This window comes from Ceratotherium simum, chromosome 18 (assembly GCF_057802395.1).
Source record: "Ceratotherium simum simum isolate JZ-2026a chromosome 18, ASM5780239v1, whole genome shotgun sequence".
NCBI classification, from domain to species: Eukaryota; Metazoa; Chordata; class Mammalia; order Perissodactyla; family Rhinocerotidae; genus Ceratotherium; species Ceratotherium simum.
The window spans coordinates 30584604-30602186 of NC_141917.1; the positions used below are offsets into that span (position 1 = coordinate 30584604).

The following is a 17583-nucleotide window of genomic DNA, read 5'->3' on the forward strand; positions in this document are numbered from 1 at the left end:
AAACCCAAGAAACCATACATATATCAAACACAGTCAAAACGACTTCCCAAAGGAGAAGAAACACTATCCAATAAGAAAGGAGCCCCTGGGCCGGCCCCGTGGCTTAGCGGTTAAGTGCGCGCGCTCCACTACTGGCGGCCCGGGTTCGGATCCCGGGCGCACACCAACGCACCGCTTGTCCGGCCATGCTGAGGCCGCATCCCACAGACAGCAACTAGAAGGATGTGCAGCTATGACATAGAACTATCTACTGGGGCTTTGGGGGAAAAATAAATAAATAAAATTAAAAAAAAAAAAAGAAAGAAAGGAGCCCCTGACCACTGCCTTCAAATATCTGAAGGGTGTTTAGGACTGTGACTGCTGGTTGCCTGCCCCTTATCCATTCTTCCTGAGTAGAAGAATTCCAATTTTATATGGAGGTACAGTGCACCCAGATTACAACTTCTCATTAGATGTGGCCGTGTGAAAATGTGACTAAGTTCTCAACCAAGAGATAATATTGTGTAGAACTTCCAGAGAAGCTGCTTAAGGAGAGGTAACCCAGCTAGGAGGTGTACCCTTTCTTGCCCTTCCTGCCTTCCTCCTTTCTGCTGCCTAAAATATGGACGTTATGGCTGGAGCTTCAGCACCCATACTCATACACGAAGGATGAAGGAGTAGGAAAACTACAGGAGAGTGGATTCTTGATGAGAAACATCAAATCAGCCCCAGACTGTCAACTTCTGGCCTCCTTTCATAAGAAAAAATAAACTTTCTTGTTGAAGTCACTGTTACTTTCAGACTCCACTACTAGAAATCATTCCTAATGGATACAGTTGGAAATGAAATTAAATCAAAAGGTCCACAATGGAACTCATTATGAAAACTTTTCTTCATCAGAACTTCTCATCTCCTTGAATGCCAGTCTTCTTCATCGAGTTGGACTATCCTTAAATCTGATAACTATTTCTTTCTCCAAATCTATTCAGTCACAAGTCAAATTGATCAAATCTATTAAATATCTGGCAAATGTGACCTCTGGTCTCCAGTACTCTTGACATTGCTTTGGTTCAGAACCTCCTCAACTGACTAATAATTTTCTTCCTTCTAAGTAAAACCCACATCTCTACACCACACTCCTAAAAGTGACCCTCCACACTGTACCAAGCAACCTTTCCAAATGGCCTACATTTATTTCAAAAGTTCTCTTTCCTACATAAAGTATCTTAACTGATCCCACTGTCTTCAGCATAAAATCTTAATCCTTTGGCACTGCATACAGTATGGTCCTTTATCTTTATCATCTGTTCTCTATCTACCTTTCACCTTAGCTCTCAACATCCTACCCCCAATATTACAATACATATATCATATAATCTAGTCCTATTAAACTCCTTGCAGTTCTATTAATAGAATTATTAATAGAATAATTATATATCATATAACCTAGTCCTATTAAACTACCTGCAGAATTGTCATGTTTTCTCATGGCTTTTTGCTTTTGGAATGCTATATCCTCTGTTAAACCATTCTCACTACTTTAATTGGCCATTTTCTACTCAATTTAACTATCAACTCCTCCAAGTTTCCCCAGACTGATGCTTGCACTCCAGCCTCAGATTGTTGTGAAGTGCTCTTCTGTATTTCCAGCACCAACCACACAAAACAAAAAAAGTACTAGTTGTTTATGTAGTCTATCCTCTAGATTGTGGGAAACTTGAAGGTAAAGTTGTTTATTTCAGTTATTCCAAGTGCCTAATACAGTAGTAGGCACATAGAAGGCCCCCAATAAATAATGACTAAGAAGATTAAGGAATGAAACATACAAAGCCGTAGCAGTCAGAAAATAAATTTAACAACTGGCCAAACCTGACCATGTAGTAGCTGTAGTCAGGGCTATCTCCGAGGTCACCAGCTGAGAACATCTGTCAGTTTAACCACATCCTCACTCCCTTTATCATAAAAGCTATCCCCAGTTTCTAGAATCCACACCCCTATATTCTCATCAAAAACTCCATGTAGCCCATACTTAACAGTAAGTCTAGCTCACAGAAAATTCTTCAAGTTGAATTACTTAAGGGTAGAGAGCCTTGTTGCTCTAAGAGCTCCACGTTTCTCTACATCTGCGAGAAGGCGGTAAAATATTTGCTCCATAGTTTCTCATTTAGATACTTATAGTCCCTCAAAACAACAACAAAAAAAACCCAAAACATTATTTTATTTAGGCTCTAAATCTCATTTTTCCCCCATCAACAATCAATCTAGGTTCCATCACTAATCAAAAAAAGGACAGAAGGAGCTTTATTTATAGATAACAGAAAAATTCTTGGTGCTACAAATTCCAAGACTAAGAATATTATTAAATATTTCTGACAATCAAGGTGCGTAATGACAGTCAAGGTGCTCAAATATGTATTCTATTAGAGCGTTAAGAAATTGTGAGCATTAAGAAATCTGAATTTTTTTTAAGCTCTACAGCATGTTAAAATATGTTCCTACCAATATTACGGCAAATACTTTTTAACACTCCCTTACCTTTCTCTTGGGTTTCTTGTAGAGCTTTCTTCCACAGTTGAACAGACTTTTCATATGATCCTAATAGGAAACACTCTTCACCTACAAAGTTTTTAACCAATGATTAGTCATGATTAATTACATTACTTCATAAAAATTTACATTGTTTTAAAATTCAGTGAATATAACTCAGCCAGAAATTATTTTGAAAATAAATAATCGCAACCAATTAATAAAATCGAAGCCCAGTTAACTATATTCCTTTTTCATGGAATTAGAAATTGTTTATAAGATACTCACCATTGATAGACTTAAGTTCTAAGGTCTGGTTCAAGCGAACTCCGGCCGTCTGTAAGTTAGCCTGTATATGACATAACAGGGACTTGACAGTAGATGCTTCATGTGTCATCTTTTCATTTAACTGTCTGCCGCCTTCAGGAACTCTTCGACTTAACTGCGTTTGATACCACAAAGTTTTTTTGTACAATACTCTCCAGAGAGCAATCAATCTGCACACAAAATTAGGTAATCGTCAAAACCAAATTTCAGACTAGGGATAAAAATGAGTATAGCGTCCCATTTAGCCGTTTTTTCGTCCTGTATTCTTCACTGATGTAATAACATATATACAAACTGATCAGATTTAAACATAGTACAATGTCCACTGATCAAAAAAACGCATAATATATTTTAAATATCTTCATAAATGCTTTATGTACCTATGGTCCTTTTTCTATAGTGCTTACCTAAACCCAAATCTTTCAACAGTATTACAGTTGCCCAAGACTAATAAAACATGTGTATTGAATAACATTGGCATAAATCCTAAAATATTTTTAAATAACATAAAAAAATGCTGAGTGCTAATGGATACAGGGTTTCTTTTTGGGGTGATAAAAATATTCTGGAATTAGTGCTAATAGTTCTATAACCTTGTGACTATACTAAAAATCACTGAATTGTTCACTTTAAAATGGTGAATTTTACAGTATGGGAATTACATCTCAGTTTTTCAAAAAGGAAAAAAATCTATAATGCTGATGGTATCATAATATTAAAGTAATTATACCTGTGTCCTGGCTGTTGAACAAGATTTACTACTTGAGGATGAATCTCGAAAGACGAGTTCCAAGACCAGTTTCCCTGAGAACCACTATCTCGAAACATTTGAAAAATGGGTACCACCAATGAGTCTTGATTTGCTGTTCTACTTCCATCAGTTGATGCTGAAGTAACTTCAGGTTGAAGATTGTATATGTGATTTAGATTATCAGCTACCATTTTGAGTAAATGAAAACAGGCTAGAAGCTTCTCTGAGAATAACTGACGCTGTTGTTGCTTAGTCAGCAAAAGCTTTATAGTATTTGAGGTCAGCTTTACCAAATGTCCCACATCTTGTTTGTATCTCATATCCCAACACTGGATTGATAAACACTGATGAAAAAGTTGAAAGATACAAAGTACCCATGCATCATGTCTCAGGCTCTTGCCTAAAGAAAGATCAAGTTTGGGGAAAGGACACTTTATATATTGAAGAATGTAGAAAAAATGAGTGAGACAAACTACTGTGTAATTTAACATTGAATTTTTTTCTGTCACATTTTTTGAAATTCCTATAGCCCATGCTGCAAGGAGATTTTTCTGGACAGAACGCAGTTCTGTAATGGTTCTATCTGTCTCCTCAGTATCATCCTTTGCATGTATCGTATCAAACATAGATGCAAACTCCAATCTTCCCTCCTTGGCACTACTAAACAATGGATCATTTTTTTGGTTCCAAAAAGAGAATAAGTTGTTTGGAAAGTGTTTGCCTTCATTAGGTTCTTCTGCTTCAAAACCCTAAAACACGAGTAAAAAAAAAATTATACTTAATACCATTTAATATCTTACAAGTAGAATCACTTTGGTGTTCTCAAATTTCTCTTCCCTTACAATATTTTTTTTTTAATTTTTATTTATTTTTTTTCCCCCAAAGCCCCAGTAGATAGTTGTATGTCATAGCTGCACATCCTTCTAGTTGCTGTATGTGGGACGCGGCCTCAGCATGGCCAGAGAAGCAATGCGTCAGTGCGCGCCCGGGATCGAACCCGGGCCGCCAGCAGCGGAGCACGCGCACTTAACCGCTAAGCCACAGGGCCGGCCTCTCTTCCCTTAAACAAGGGAAAAACAAAATCTGTTTCTTGGAATAAAGTCAATACGTAACTGTTCAAAGTAAATAAAACACTGCTACTAAGTACCTGCAAATCTGCTGTTTTTTCATTTAACTTCATCGTTTCTTCTGCCTGCAAGAATCTGGGGACAGTAGAATCAGCTGAACTTTCATTTCCTTGGTGTTTTAACAGGCTAGATCTTAGAGACTCCAGTGATCGCAAGTTCAGTCCTTTGCCTTTTGGCTGTAGAAGAAAGCATAAAAGATTTCCAAGAGCAAAATTTTATCCATAATTCTATTATGAGCAGCTAAAAATCCTATAGACAACTATATACAATCCAAGGTCAGTATAGTTTTAAATCTGAAAAGACTAAGAAGCCGACTTTTACTAATAATACCAAAAAGCACTATACCTTAGACAATATCACACTTTGGTATGTTTTTTCAAGCTTCTCGGTTGAATCAAGTAGAAGGGATCTCATGAGCACTGATGGAGACAGGTTATCGAGAAATCGAAGGGTTGTGACCATGTATCCATCAGAAATAATGAGGTAGGGTAACCGTGAGTGTGCTTTTACAGAAAATCTCTGTCTCATAGGGTCACTATCAGAAGCTGATGAATCTATAGAATTATTTGAATCTTGAAAAGCCAACTGCTGTGGTCTAGCAAACAAACATCAAAATTCAAGAATTACTAAGACAAAAATCTTAAAGGAAACAATCACATTATTCCAAAGAAAAAGCAAAACACCAATTAAATTACAGAATGATGAAAAAAGCAAGGAAATTAAACACAAAAATATTAAATGTACATATATCTGTAAGGAAAATATAAGTGATCAAATAATGTATACGTTAATTTAAATTTCCCCTGAATTGTGGCATTTACTCTATTTTGCTTTTTAATCTGGTTTTATACAAATTATTTTAGAAAATAATTAAGGCAGTTCATTTTTACTATTAAAGAGAGTTAAATAGTTAACTTTCCTTCATACCATATATTTAAATATACTTACAAGAATATAATTATGAGCTCTGAGTATACTTGTTATTGAGGAGAAAGAAAAGAAACTGAGAAGGACATTTGGAGAGGATAAGTAGTGAGTAAAATTTTATCAGCTTAAGATTAAATTTGACTGAGTTTCCAGATAAATGTATTTATTTATTGTTATGGTGGTATACCTCACTCTGATGACTTTATATCACTGCTTATTAACTGTGGGGCTGTATAAGTATAAACAGGACAAATAATCAAAATATATTACAATTTTTTTCTGCTTAGGAAACTATTCAAATGTAGGTTTTATTAGCCCAATGGTCAACAATAGAAGATTGGTTAATTATAGAATGTACATACCATAGAAATCTATAGAACCATTAAAAAATGACTTAATGGAAAGATGTGTTAGAAACACTGTTAAATCAAAAAAGCTAAATAGTAAACAGCATATATCATAGAATTTGTTTTAAACAATAAATTAATATTATTATTATAAACATTATATAAATTTTTTTTAATTTGGAGGACAACATGCTAAAATGTTAATAATTGTTATCTCTGAGGAATAGGACTACAAGTCTTTCACTTTCTACATTATTTAGTTTTGTAACATTTGATTTTTCAGCCTATTTTTTTAAATAATAAATATGTATTATTTTTGTAATCAGAAAAAGCAACTCATTTTGAAAAGCCCCCAAATATTTAAAGGAGAATGTGAGGGAATTCAAGTCAATTATGAATCAGACCTTAAGAAATAAGGAAAAAATACTTTCACTACTGCAGGAAATGACAAATCTTTCCATTAGAATTTTCTATCGCTAAACATTGAGCATCAGGTTTTTGCTAAATATTATTAAAGACACACCTCTCCTCAGTTTCCTTTCTGTAAAGCAAGGGGAATGGATTAATTTCAAAGGCCTTTTCCAATTTTTGTTTTGTAAATAGCTGTGTATATGTGTCTAGCCATATATAATATCAACACCAATAATAACAAATTTTTATTGAGCATTTACTTTATGCCATAACTGTGCTAAGCAATTTATAATTATTTATTATCTTACTTTATTCCCTAAACCCCAGGAGACAATTATTGTCACCTTCATTTCACAGTAAAAGAAATAGATGCTTAAAGAATAACTTAGCCCAAGTCATACAACTAATAAGTAGATTTGAATCTTGATCTGCCTGACTCCAAAGCTAAACTGCTACTCCATCTCACAATTAAAAATTAAAATACAGCTAAATTCTAAAGTCTTATATCCATTTCCAACAACTTGAATTTTCTATTTTCCCCAAAGGGAAAAAAGTAGATAAATCCATGTGCCAAGTTAATTTTGAGTTATTAATTTATCCAAGTGCTCTTCTTTTAAAACAATAAGACATATCATACTTTTATTAACTTTTATATCACAGAAGATAAATTTTTAATTCTATAGAATATTTAAATAACTTATACTTACATAGTCACAATGTCAAATTTTCACCAGGATTAAGCCACAAAAAGAAATAGAAGAAAACTATAAATAAGAAACAGATATTGAGATGATAGACTCAAAGAAAGAATAAGACAATGTGAAAGATGAAATTATCAAAAAAAATACACAATGAAGTAATACCAAAAGAGAAAAACTTCTATAAACAAATTAAAACAATTCAAATGTCTCACCTATATGTTATTAGTGGATGAAGAGGAATAAATTCTGCTGGCCCAAATTCTATAGAGCAACCAAATGTAATTAATGTTAGCAATTCACCCTGGCAGGTCAATAAAACCAGGGAGCCACGTTTTAACATACAAGCCAGAAAAAGACTATCATGAGTCCAGCTGATATCACCTACCCAGTAGGACCTAAAAAAAGTAAGACAATATGTTTAGAAAGGACTCTCTACAATGTCTTTGATAATTTATAATGGCTAAGCAGTGGAGAGACACTTCCAAAAATAAGGGCAAAAGAATGAATAGTAGGCAAACTGACACATACATTTTGTGTATTTTACTTCCCAGAACAAAGAAAAAAGGAGTTTGCCCATAAACATCTACTCCATATGATATACCAATTAGAATTTACTGAGATTCATAAGCAAAGCATAAAATTAAAATAACCCCTAAAAGAGTTAAGCTTTTTAGTCACTCACATTTTAATTAGAACAACTTTTAATCCTATTGGTGTCCATAACTAAGATCTACCGACAGATGTAAAGATCAATACCACGCCTGTCCTCCCTGCAGCCCGCTACAGTTCCACTCAACAGCAGACTCCCTCTTCCCAAAGCCTTCCTTACTACTCCTTAACTATCTGGTAATATTAATGTTTCATGGGGACAAAAAGTAGCTCCTCCTCATGTAAATGAGACCCCCTAAGTCAAACAGGCCACTGCACTGAGATCAGTAATACTTTTAGAAAGGAACTTTTGGGGAGGGAAAGAAAATTAAGAGGCAAGGCAGGATGGACCTGAAAACTTCAGAAATTCAGAGAACAGCAGGGAAAAGTGTTCAGAAAAGGAAATTAGGGGGTCCAAGAAATCTTCCTACTCTGTAATCCCATATAGGTCCCGGTGGTAGCTCACATGCCACCCCAAATCACCACTTATGTTGCTATTGACCCATATGCAGAAAATGCCAACTTGTTTAAAGGGCTATGAACACCTCAGGCTCCCTGAGTATATAATGGTCTTCTCAATCTAGGTGTTTTCATTTCAGCCTCTCCAATTAAGTCCAATGATTCCACTCCTTCTGAGACAACACAGAAAGAAATAAAAGAAAATATATACATGTTCATGTACCTTCCACCCTACCAGACCCTTCCTTAAAGTATTTAAGGCTTTCCATATATACATCAAACACAAATGCTGAAAGTAAGTTGCATTATCTATCTAAATACCTATTTAGATACCTACTGAATTATCAGAGCCTTGAACTTAAGAAAATAACTTACTGGAAAAGAAAATAAAAACACTATTTAGAACTATAAGAGTTCTTACCTGACAAGTGTAGCTGGAACCACAGGATTCTTATTACTACATCCTTTAAGGCTACCATAGAGAGCAACAAAATTCAGTGTGTTTATAAATAATACCTGAGTTGCCTTGAACGAAAAAAAAGACAACAAAATCATTAAAATTATTTTACTTTAATCATTGCTTATAATTCTGGAACCTAGAGATCTATTATTATATCAACAAACTATCTAGGGAGTCTTTCCCAACTCACAAGGCAATACTGACCACTTACAACTCTTCTCTTCATTTATTTATTTATTTATTTATTTATTTATTTATTTTTTTTTTAAAGATTTTATTTATTTATTTTTTCCCCCCAAAGCCCCAGTAGATAGTTGTGTGTCATAGCTGCACGTCCTTCTAGTTGCTGTATGTGGGACGCGGCCTCAGCATGGCCAGAGAAGCAGCGCGTCGGTGCGAGCCCGGGATCCGAACCCGGGTCGCCAGCAGTGGAGCGCGCTCACTTAACCACCAAGCCACCGGGCCGGCCCTCTTCTCTTCATTTATACTACATTTTAAGAACATCAGTTACTACTCTGCCCTTCTTTCTTCCTTCTCCCTTATCCTCTGCTCGCTTCTGCAGGTCAAGTTTTGAAAATTATGGCAGCTAACTTAAATAACTTTACCACTCCACAATATTAAGCTGGATCAGAAAACACCAATTTAAAGAACATAAAGTAGTATTAAGGAAAAAAGAAAAACTATCTTCAGGGGGGAAAATATCTCAAAATTGGAATAAACTCTCTCTTTTATAGGTTACTTCCAAGACAGATTACATTTACTGACCTTTGGGTCTTTCTGATTAAGAGTTACTGCCAGGGTAAGGCCATCTCTTGAAAAGGCAGAAATCAGAGCTCCTCTCGATTTTACTGATTCACATTTAGGAATTAGACTGCTCAGAAGGCAATCTTGTTGCGCCCAATGAAGACGGAACGGCAATGATCTAAGGAAGTAATGAAATATTTGAAAACAGCAAGTATAGTAACTTCTAAATTAATTTAAGTTCATTACAAAAAATTAAAGAGTCCCACTAAATTCTTACATGTGCACATATATTAGGGGGCTCCTTAGCAACCATTTAGAAGTTTCATCCAGGGCACAAAAGAACAGTCAGCAGTTAAAAAGCTCAATATCAGAGTTTTGTTAGTAATGGCATGTTCCATAGCCGACCCCAAATACATCTGATTCCACTAAAGGTTCAGATATACATATTTCTACATTATTGCAAACATTTTTACAGGCATTAAACAGGTAGAGAAGAGGGGATTTTTAGGATAGTGGCAATGATCTATATTTGATATAAAGATGGTTTGCACATACATGTATATTTGTGAAAGTCCATCTAGTTGTATACTTAAGATTTGTTCATTTTACTTTATATAAATTACACCTTAATAAGTACTGTTAGCACAAAAAAAAAAACAGAAAAAAAACAAAAAAACACACCATTTTACTAAATCTTACTTAGGCATTACATGCTTTTAATACATTCTATTTTATTGGGCTTTTTAGAATAAATGAAACTATTTTTAATAAAAAAACACTTGAGCATTTAAAAGGTACAGTAGCAAATTCAAGTAAGTTATGTCATTTTTAAAATTCAATTGAATTACTTCCCAAAATAGTTTTTTTGTGTGTGTGTGTGAGCACATCAGCCCTGTGCTAACATCTGCCAATCCTCCTCTCTTTTTGCTGAGGAAGAGTGGCCCTGGGCGAACATCCATGCCTCATCTTCCTCCACTTTATATGGGATGCCGCCACAGCATGGCTTGCCAAGCGGTGCATCAGTACACGCCCAGGATCCGAACCGGCGAACCCCAGGCCGCCACAGCAGAACGCGCGCACTTAACCACTTGCGCCACCAGGCCGCCCCCAAAATAGTCATTTTTATAGTCTTAAGTAAGACCATAGCCTGCCTTACCTTTTACGTGTTCTCAGTTCCAAGAAGGGAAACAAAACAAAAACAAGAAAAACTTTCTAGAGTAAACATTTAAAAATGAAAACTAAAGAAACAAAGCAATACTTACGGGAAGAAAGGATTTATAAGGTCTCAGAAGTGGAAATTCACACTTCCTTTACTAATCTTACTATGTATTTATGGGCCAAAAGACAATGTTTTAAAAGAGAAAGAAAATAAGGAAGAAGGAAACATTTACCTCACCTCATAGGTGTAAATACATTCTCACACCACCGAATTGCTAGAAATGTTAACTTCAGGCATTCCCCAGAATAAAAAGTAAATGAACACAAGCAGCAGTCTCCAAATAACTGTAGATAAATTTAATATACTTTAGTATATAATTAATCTGAAAATAAATCAAGATATACAAAACATATCTTTCTCATCATAAATAAAATAAATGAAACATATCAAAATCTTGCTTGCATTTTTATTCTTAATCTTAAGCTGAAGACTAAGTAATTTATTTCTGAGCCAGAGGCATGTCCCAAATGGGAAATCAAGGTACAGTTTATTCCCTTAAGAAAACTGCCATTTACTGTAGCTATAACTGGAAAGATTCTTATATATTTCTTTTTCTCTTATTTTATAGTTATATATTATTTAAATTATAACACTATCCCTGAAGGTGGGGGAAGGTAGAGGAAAACAATAAAACTTCAAAATGCAATTTCTAACAATAGAGGATTGGGTAATAAAATGGTCCCTACATACAAAGAGTATCATACAGCTATTTAAAACGTTTTTTAGGGCCGGCCCCATGGCTTAGCGGTTAAGCGCTCGTGCTCCGCTGCTGGCGGCCCGGGGTTCGGATCCCGGGTGCGCACCAACGCACCGCTTCTCCGGCCATGCTGAGGCCGCGTCCCATGTACAGCAACTAGAATGCTGTGCAACTATGACATACAACTATCTACTGGGGCTTTGGGGGAAAAAAAATAAATAAATAAAATGTTTTTTAATTAACGAATGTGTTATTTCCTAAGAATTAAATGGCTTACTTAATATCATCAATTGTAGCTTTTTAAATTATAAAACTAACTATATTTTATTTTTTATTATTATTTTTTTTTTTATAATTTTATTTATTTATTTTTCCCCCCAAAGCCCCAGTAGATAGTTGTACGTCACAGCTGCACATCCTTCTAGTTGCTGTACGTGGGACACGACCTCAGCATGACCAGAGAAGCGGTGCGTCGGTGCACGCCCGGGATCCGAACCCGGGCCGCCAGCAGCAGAGCGCGTGCACTTAACCGCTAAGCCACTGGGCCGGCCCTAAAACTAACTATATTTTAAAATCAGGGAAAAGTAAAACTAGGAAAAGAGAAAGGAAGCTCTAAGTTCAAACCACTTTTAATAAACATTTTTAAAAAATGTAACCAGGAAATATAAAAATATATCTTTTCCATAATAATTTCACAATTACTATGACAATTAATGATGACTAGAGATATATAGCTATGCCATTACACACTCCACTCAATAGCTTCACAGGTAGCATCTATTCTTAGTCTGAGATGTCAGCTTCTATAACACCCTGTCTGATTTGGATTTTACCTCATTTTTTATAAAAACAGCATGCACTACAGCTTCTTTATCTTCAGTAGAAGGCAAATGAACTGCTTCTTCAGGTGTGATCTGGAACCACTGGCCCACCAATGAAGGGCTTTTAGAAGATAAGATATTCTTGAATTCTAAATATTCCCAAAGAAATATGCATCCAGAAGAAGTTATAAGCAGAACTCTTTTCCCATTTCCAGATACATACAAGTACAGTCTCAAAGCACTTGCTTTAAAAAAAAAAAAAAAAAAAGGCAATTAAACCTCTGAAATCTGAATTCCCTCCAGAAAGTACATAATTTATCTATTCTGACAACCTAAATGATGTTTCCATTCAGGAGGTAAAACTAAGGCACTAATAATAAATTAAAAGTACAGATAATAGTAACATTTATCACATACTTATTATGTGATATTAGAAACCCACTGCTACCACAGATACGTTAGGAATCCCAGACTTTTCCTCTTCAACATGAATCAAAGTATCACAAATAAATACTATCAAAAAAATACATACATATACAAGGAAATATAAATATACAGATATATATATATATACACACACATTCAGAGATATATTTTTAAAATAGTAATAGGAAAATGTTTCATCCTCTTTCCCTCCTATCTATCAAGTTAAACCAATTTTAAACAAATAAAAAATTCCCACCTACTGCAGCTTTAATCATTTCCTTAGGCTTTTCGGTTGCTTGTATGGTTTTCAAACAATCTTGATCTTTGTTCCAAAGAAAAAGCTCCCCTGTAGTGAGTACTCCAGCCAGCCAGGCACCTGTTTCCAAAAAGGAAATGTGATACTTATAATCTAATTTCCCTTAATATTACCCCAAATTATTAAAAAATACAGTTAATCTAGTCTTTTGAAAATACCAGTACTACTTAACCATTACTGGACGTTGTTAGGACAATAACATCCTTCAACAAAGGCTGCAGACTAGGAATTTTCTTCTTTGTCCTTCCTGATAGCAAATTAATTTCATTTATGAATTTATCATCCAAAAGAAAAACAGCTTCACTTTCCTAAGAGAAGAAACATGTGAGAGACTTAAGAGGTGCCAGAAATGAATTCAACCTCTTATCTAAATAAATTATCCCAGAAAGGAAAACAAACTGACATCTAAGAACAATTTGTACCACAAATCATGAAATGAAAAATAAGGTTGATGAGGTAACCTGAAGATTTTTCATTCTATCTTAAAATACCTCTTACTAGAATTCCTAGGTAAGATGACCTAATGGTTGCATTTAGATTTCTTTGAAGTTTAAAATTTAGGAGCATCTTCCAATTCTGCTAGTGAAAATTGGGTTATCTGCCATTTAATCTCATCAATTTGAACAGGAGTATGGGCAAGTTTTTAAATTATTTACTTAGATTAAAAAAGATATGGCTTCTGAAGCCCCTGGCTCTGATCATGTTTTATTATCTAGAAAAAGTATGCTATTTTAAATTAACTCTGTTTTCATATATTCTAGGGCAGTGGTTTTTAAAGTACCACTTAACCAGCAGCATCAGCAACACCTGCGACCCTGTTAGAAACAGAAATTCTCCAACCTCACCCCAGACCTACTGAATCAGAAACTCTGGAAGCAGGGCCCAGCACTTGTTTTAACAAGATCTCCAGATGATTCTAAACTGACATCAAGATCCAGAGACACTGTTCTAAAAGAAGTTAATTAATGGTATAATTTCTCATAGGAAATGATACTAAACACCAAATTTTTTAATTTTAACAATTATTATAAATTCTAATAGGATTTTATAGGTTTGCCCACTTTCTCTAAGGTAAGGAATCTATTCCATACATTGTGAATGGTGTTCCTGGATTGTTAGTGTATTGTGGCCTATCTTCATTCTAGTTCTAAGGGGCACTTTATTGCACACTCATGAAAACCACAATGGGAACTGACTGTTCTGGTAAAGAAAGGTTCAGAAGATTAAATATTCCCTTTTGATATATGCCATTTCAACCTTCTTAAACATAACATGGAAAAAATTTTTTTGAAAGTAAAATATTTCTTCTAGACAGACCATTTAACTTTCTGGAAAAGCTAACTTGCTCACTATAACAAAAACAAAACACAAACACACAAACCCCCTGTTCAGTGTGCATGTGATCCTTCTAAAGATGTTTAATTTTTTTAAAGGCCATAGAACATTCCTTAATCTTAGAGGCAAAGCACACATTTAACACATACTAAAACTGATATTGTACAAATAAAGGAAAACCTACCTGTCCCAACCAGGAGACTCGTGGCCAGGGTTTTTTCTGCTTGATACTTGTTGATGTCAAAACTTCTAATCTTATCTCCATGCTTGTTAAGATATCAATGACCAATTAAGTAAAAACAGTCACAAGATGCTGTAAAAAATAAAAATAATAATAAATAGCCCATAATATTTAGTGAGAATTGTAATTCAGAATTTTCATAAAGTTTTGGTAAATTACTTTTTATTAGCCCAACTCTGTTTTTAAGGTAAGATATTGACAGTGCATTCAGTATCTCATCTTATATCTTGAAAAAGATATAAGGCAAAATGTATTTGCTTTTTTGACAAGTTATTTCTCAGACTATGAAGATAAACATGAACTAGGAAAAGATCTTGACAATAAAGTTTCTATGATTTGCTTTTCTTGGTGTGGCAGGTTGTATTTTCCAAAAATGGCCACAACAATATCTCCCACCCCACATGCTCTTCTTACACTGTGACTTTGACACTTCTCTCACTGAGAGCTCTGGTCTATGCCTCATCCCTTGAAACTGGGTGGGATTTTGACTGTTTTTACCAAAAATAAAACAGAAGTGACACTATGCATTTCCCAAGGCTAGATCACAAAAGATAACACAGCTTCTACCTTACTCCCTGGAATAACCACTCTTTAAGCCTTCCATCACCACATAAGCGGTCAAACTGCCCTGAGCCACTGAGCTGTAAGAAAGTCCAAACTACCCACATAAAAATGAAGCCCTGAGATAACATGAAGTGAAGATGCCAAGCAAGTCCCCATGCTGGGTGTGGGGATCGTTGCAGAGCAGGCCAAGAACAATCTGTCAGAGCCCAAGCAGAATGAGGAGAGCATAATCTTGGGCCAATGGTCCATTCTTCAGAGAATCTTGGGAGGATGTTCATGCAGTGGGTCAGCCTGGCACAGTGTGTTGGAGCCCAGGTGGAGGGAGGACACAGAAGCCATACTGAAAGGGATCCCAGTGACCAAACTGAGGACAATTTGAACATCAAAACAAATTACAGTAATGGATTTAAAATACATGGAATAAGATAGGAAACTATGAACTTATATGAGTCAATGAATAAACTGAACATTTGATGAAAAATTGTATATTTACATTATTTCAAAGTATCTCCCTATAAAACACTCATTAATTACAAAGGAGACAAGAGTAACTTTACAATGAAGAAGCCAGACAGACTCCATTTAATCCAGTGATCAAAATTATCAGAAATGGAGGGCCAGCCCCATGGCTTAGCGGTTAAGTTCGCGTGCTCCGCTGCTGGCGGCCAGGTTTGGAACCCCAGACGCCTACTGACTCACTGCTTCTCCGGCCATGCTGAGGCCGCGTCCCACATACAGCAACTAGAAGGACATGCAGCTATGACATACAACTATCTACTGGGGCTTTCGGGTAAAAATAAATAAATAAATAAAATTATAAAAAAAAAATTATCAGAAATGGGACTATGGAAATCACATGCCACCTGATAAGAAAAATGAGAAAAACATCTCTATGACACATGTGCTAAAGATACATAACCTGAATCTAACCACAAGGAAACATGAGGCGAACCCAAATTGAGCAACATTCTACAAAATAACAGGGATTTGCTTTAAAATACTCCAGATGCACACTTATGTATAAGTTTTGCAATTAAAACGTAAAGGATAAAAAGATAGCTAACCATTTCAAGATGTGAGGATTGAGCCCTACAAGATTTGATGATGGGAGATCTATTTCTTAGAACTCTAAAAATCACCTCCTGTTATGTCGCAAAGATTATTTCTTTCACATACTGAAATAGCACTCAAAACACTAATGTTGCGGATCAATACTAATAAATATCACAAAACAAGTAAAATCAGCTAACGGAAGAAAGAGAAATAAAAATCACACTCAAAAAAATCTTAGGACAAAAAAGTTAAGTCTATCCAAAAAAGTACCTTTATTTAAAACACACTGGCGAATGCAATTTCAAGAGAAATCTAAGTTCTTCTGTGGTTTCCACCATAGACGAGTCTAAGAAATCATGTCCACCCCTAGGCTCAATTTATCACCAACTGAGGTCAAACACAGGAGTTTCCCCACGACCACCTCGCACAAGTCATCCCCAGGGACTCCTCTGAGGTTTTCTACCCGGCCTTGCGGGGGAGGCTTACTAGGGAGGGACGCCTTCTACCCCGTGAGGAGCCACAGGGGACAGGACAGGAGCTGGAGGAGCCGGGTTCGGGGCCGAGGCCTGGTCCCGACCGGACATCGTCCCACGGCGGCCGGAGGGCGACCCGGGCCCTCAGGGTCCCCGCGCCTCCGTTGGTCTGAGGATGCTGCGGCGGGAGGACGACGCCGGGGAGCCTGGGGAAGGCCTGGAGCGAGGGAAGGGCCAGGACCCAGCGGTGGGAACGGGCCAAGGGGCTGGGGGAGGCCGCGGACATGCAAGATAGGAGGGGGTATGTGGGCACGGAGGAGGCCGAAGACGCCGAGGCCCGGACGGCGTGAGGAGGGGGCTGGGGCTGTGAGCGGCAGGAATCTGCGGGCAGTTACCTGCGCCAGGGCTGCTCGTCCGCGGCGGGGAAGGCGCGGCGAGGCCGACGGCGAAGCGGGCAGCGCGGCGGAGACGCGGGAGAGCGACGGCCACGGGCCCAGCTGGGCCTGACGCGAGCCTGCGCCCTGGCGACGGCGGAGGGCGGGGAGTGGGGCGCGGGCACCGCCAGGGCGCCTGCTCGGAGCCGACCGGGAGCGCGAGCGGGAAGCTCCTAGAGCTCCTCCCTCCCTCCTCCTCTCCGTCCCGTCCCCCCAGGTTCCGGTCCTAGTCTTCCACGCCGTCCTGCGGCTCCGCGCCGCCGTGCCGCCTCCATCCCCCTCCTCCCTCCCCCTCCTGCCACTCCCCGTCTCCTCCATCCCCCTCCTGCCACTCCCCATCTCCTCCGCCGGCCCGCCGCCCCTCCGCGTCTCTTCTTCGGCTTCGGCCGGTCCTTCGGGATCCACCTCCCCTGAGCGTTCCTCAGACGCACGCCTGTTGAGTGCCCAGACTCTGTGCGGCGCTTTCCAGGAAACCGTTTAATACTGACTAACGTGTCATTCACGGGATGTCACCTCCCTAGTGGAAACCTCCACAGACCCCAAAATAAAGGGGTTGTACACTGCCCTCCACAGATCAAGGGGGCAACTTACAGCCCT

At 37.4% G+C, this 17583-nt stretch overlaps 1 protein-coding gene across 4 annotated transcripts in view; it reads right to left on the reverse strand.

Annotated features, from left to right (window-relative positions):
* Positions 1-17100, reverse strand: part of CPLANE1 (ciliogenesis and planar polarity effector complex subunit 1) — a 118240-nt gene extending 101140 nt beyond the window's left edge. For 2 of the 4 annotated variants that reach the window (XM_087443206.1, XM_087443209.1), the window contains exons 1-14: positions 16948-17100; positions 14406-14534; positions 13059-13194; positions 12827-12946; positions 12157-12389; positions 10804-10910; positions 9429-9585; positions 8625-8728; positions 7309-7491; positions 5056-5305; positions 4731-4886; positions 3563-4332; positions 2794-3002; positions 2515-2595 (exon numbers count right to left, since the gene is read on the reverse strand). In XM_087443206.1, the coding sequence (XP_087299332.1) occupies positions 2515-2595; positions 2794-3002; positions 3563-4332; positions 4731-4886; positions 5056-5305; positions 7309-7491; positions 8625-8728; positions 9429-9585; positions 10804-10910; positions 12157-12389; positions 12827-12946; positions 13059-13194; positions 14406-14486 (2587 nt within the window). In that variant the 5' untranslated portion in view covers positions 14487-14534; positions 16948-17100. Of the gene's footprint in view, positions 1-2514; positions 2596-2793; positions 3003-3562; positions 4333-4730; positions 4887-5055; positions 5306-7308; positions 7492-8624; positions 8729-9428; positions 9586-10803; positions 10911-12156; positions 12390-12826; positions 12947-13058; positions 13195-14405; positions 14535-16565; positions 16794-16947 lie in introns of those variants that run through there. The other 2 variants (XM_087443208.1, XM_087443207.1) reach the window with 2 other exon arrangements.
* Positions 17101-17583: the final 483 nt, after the last annotated feature.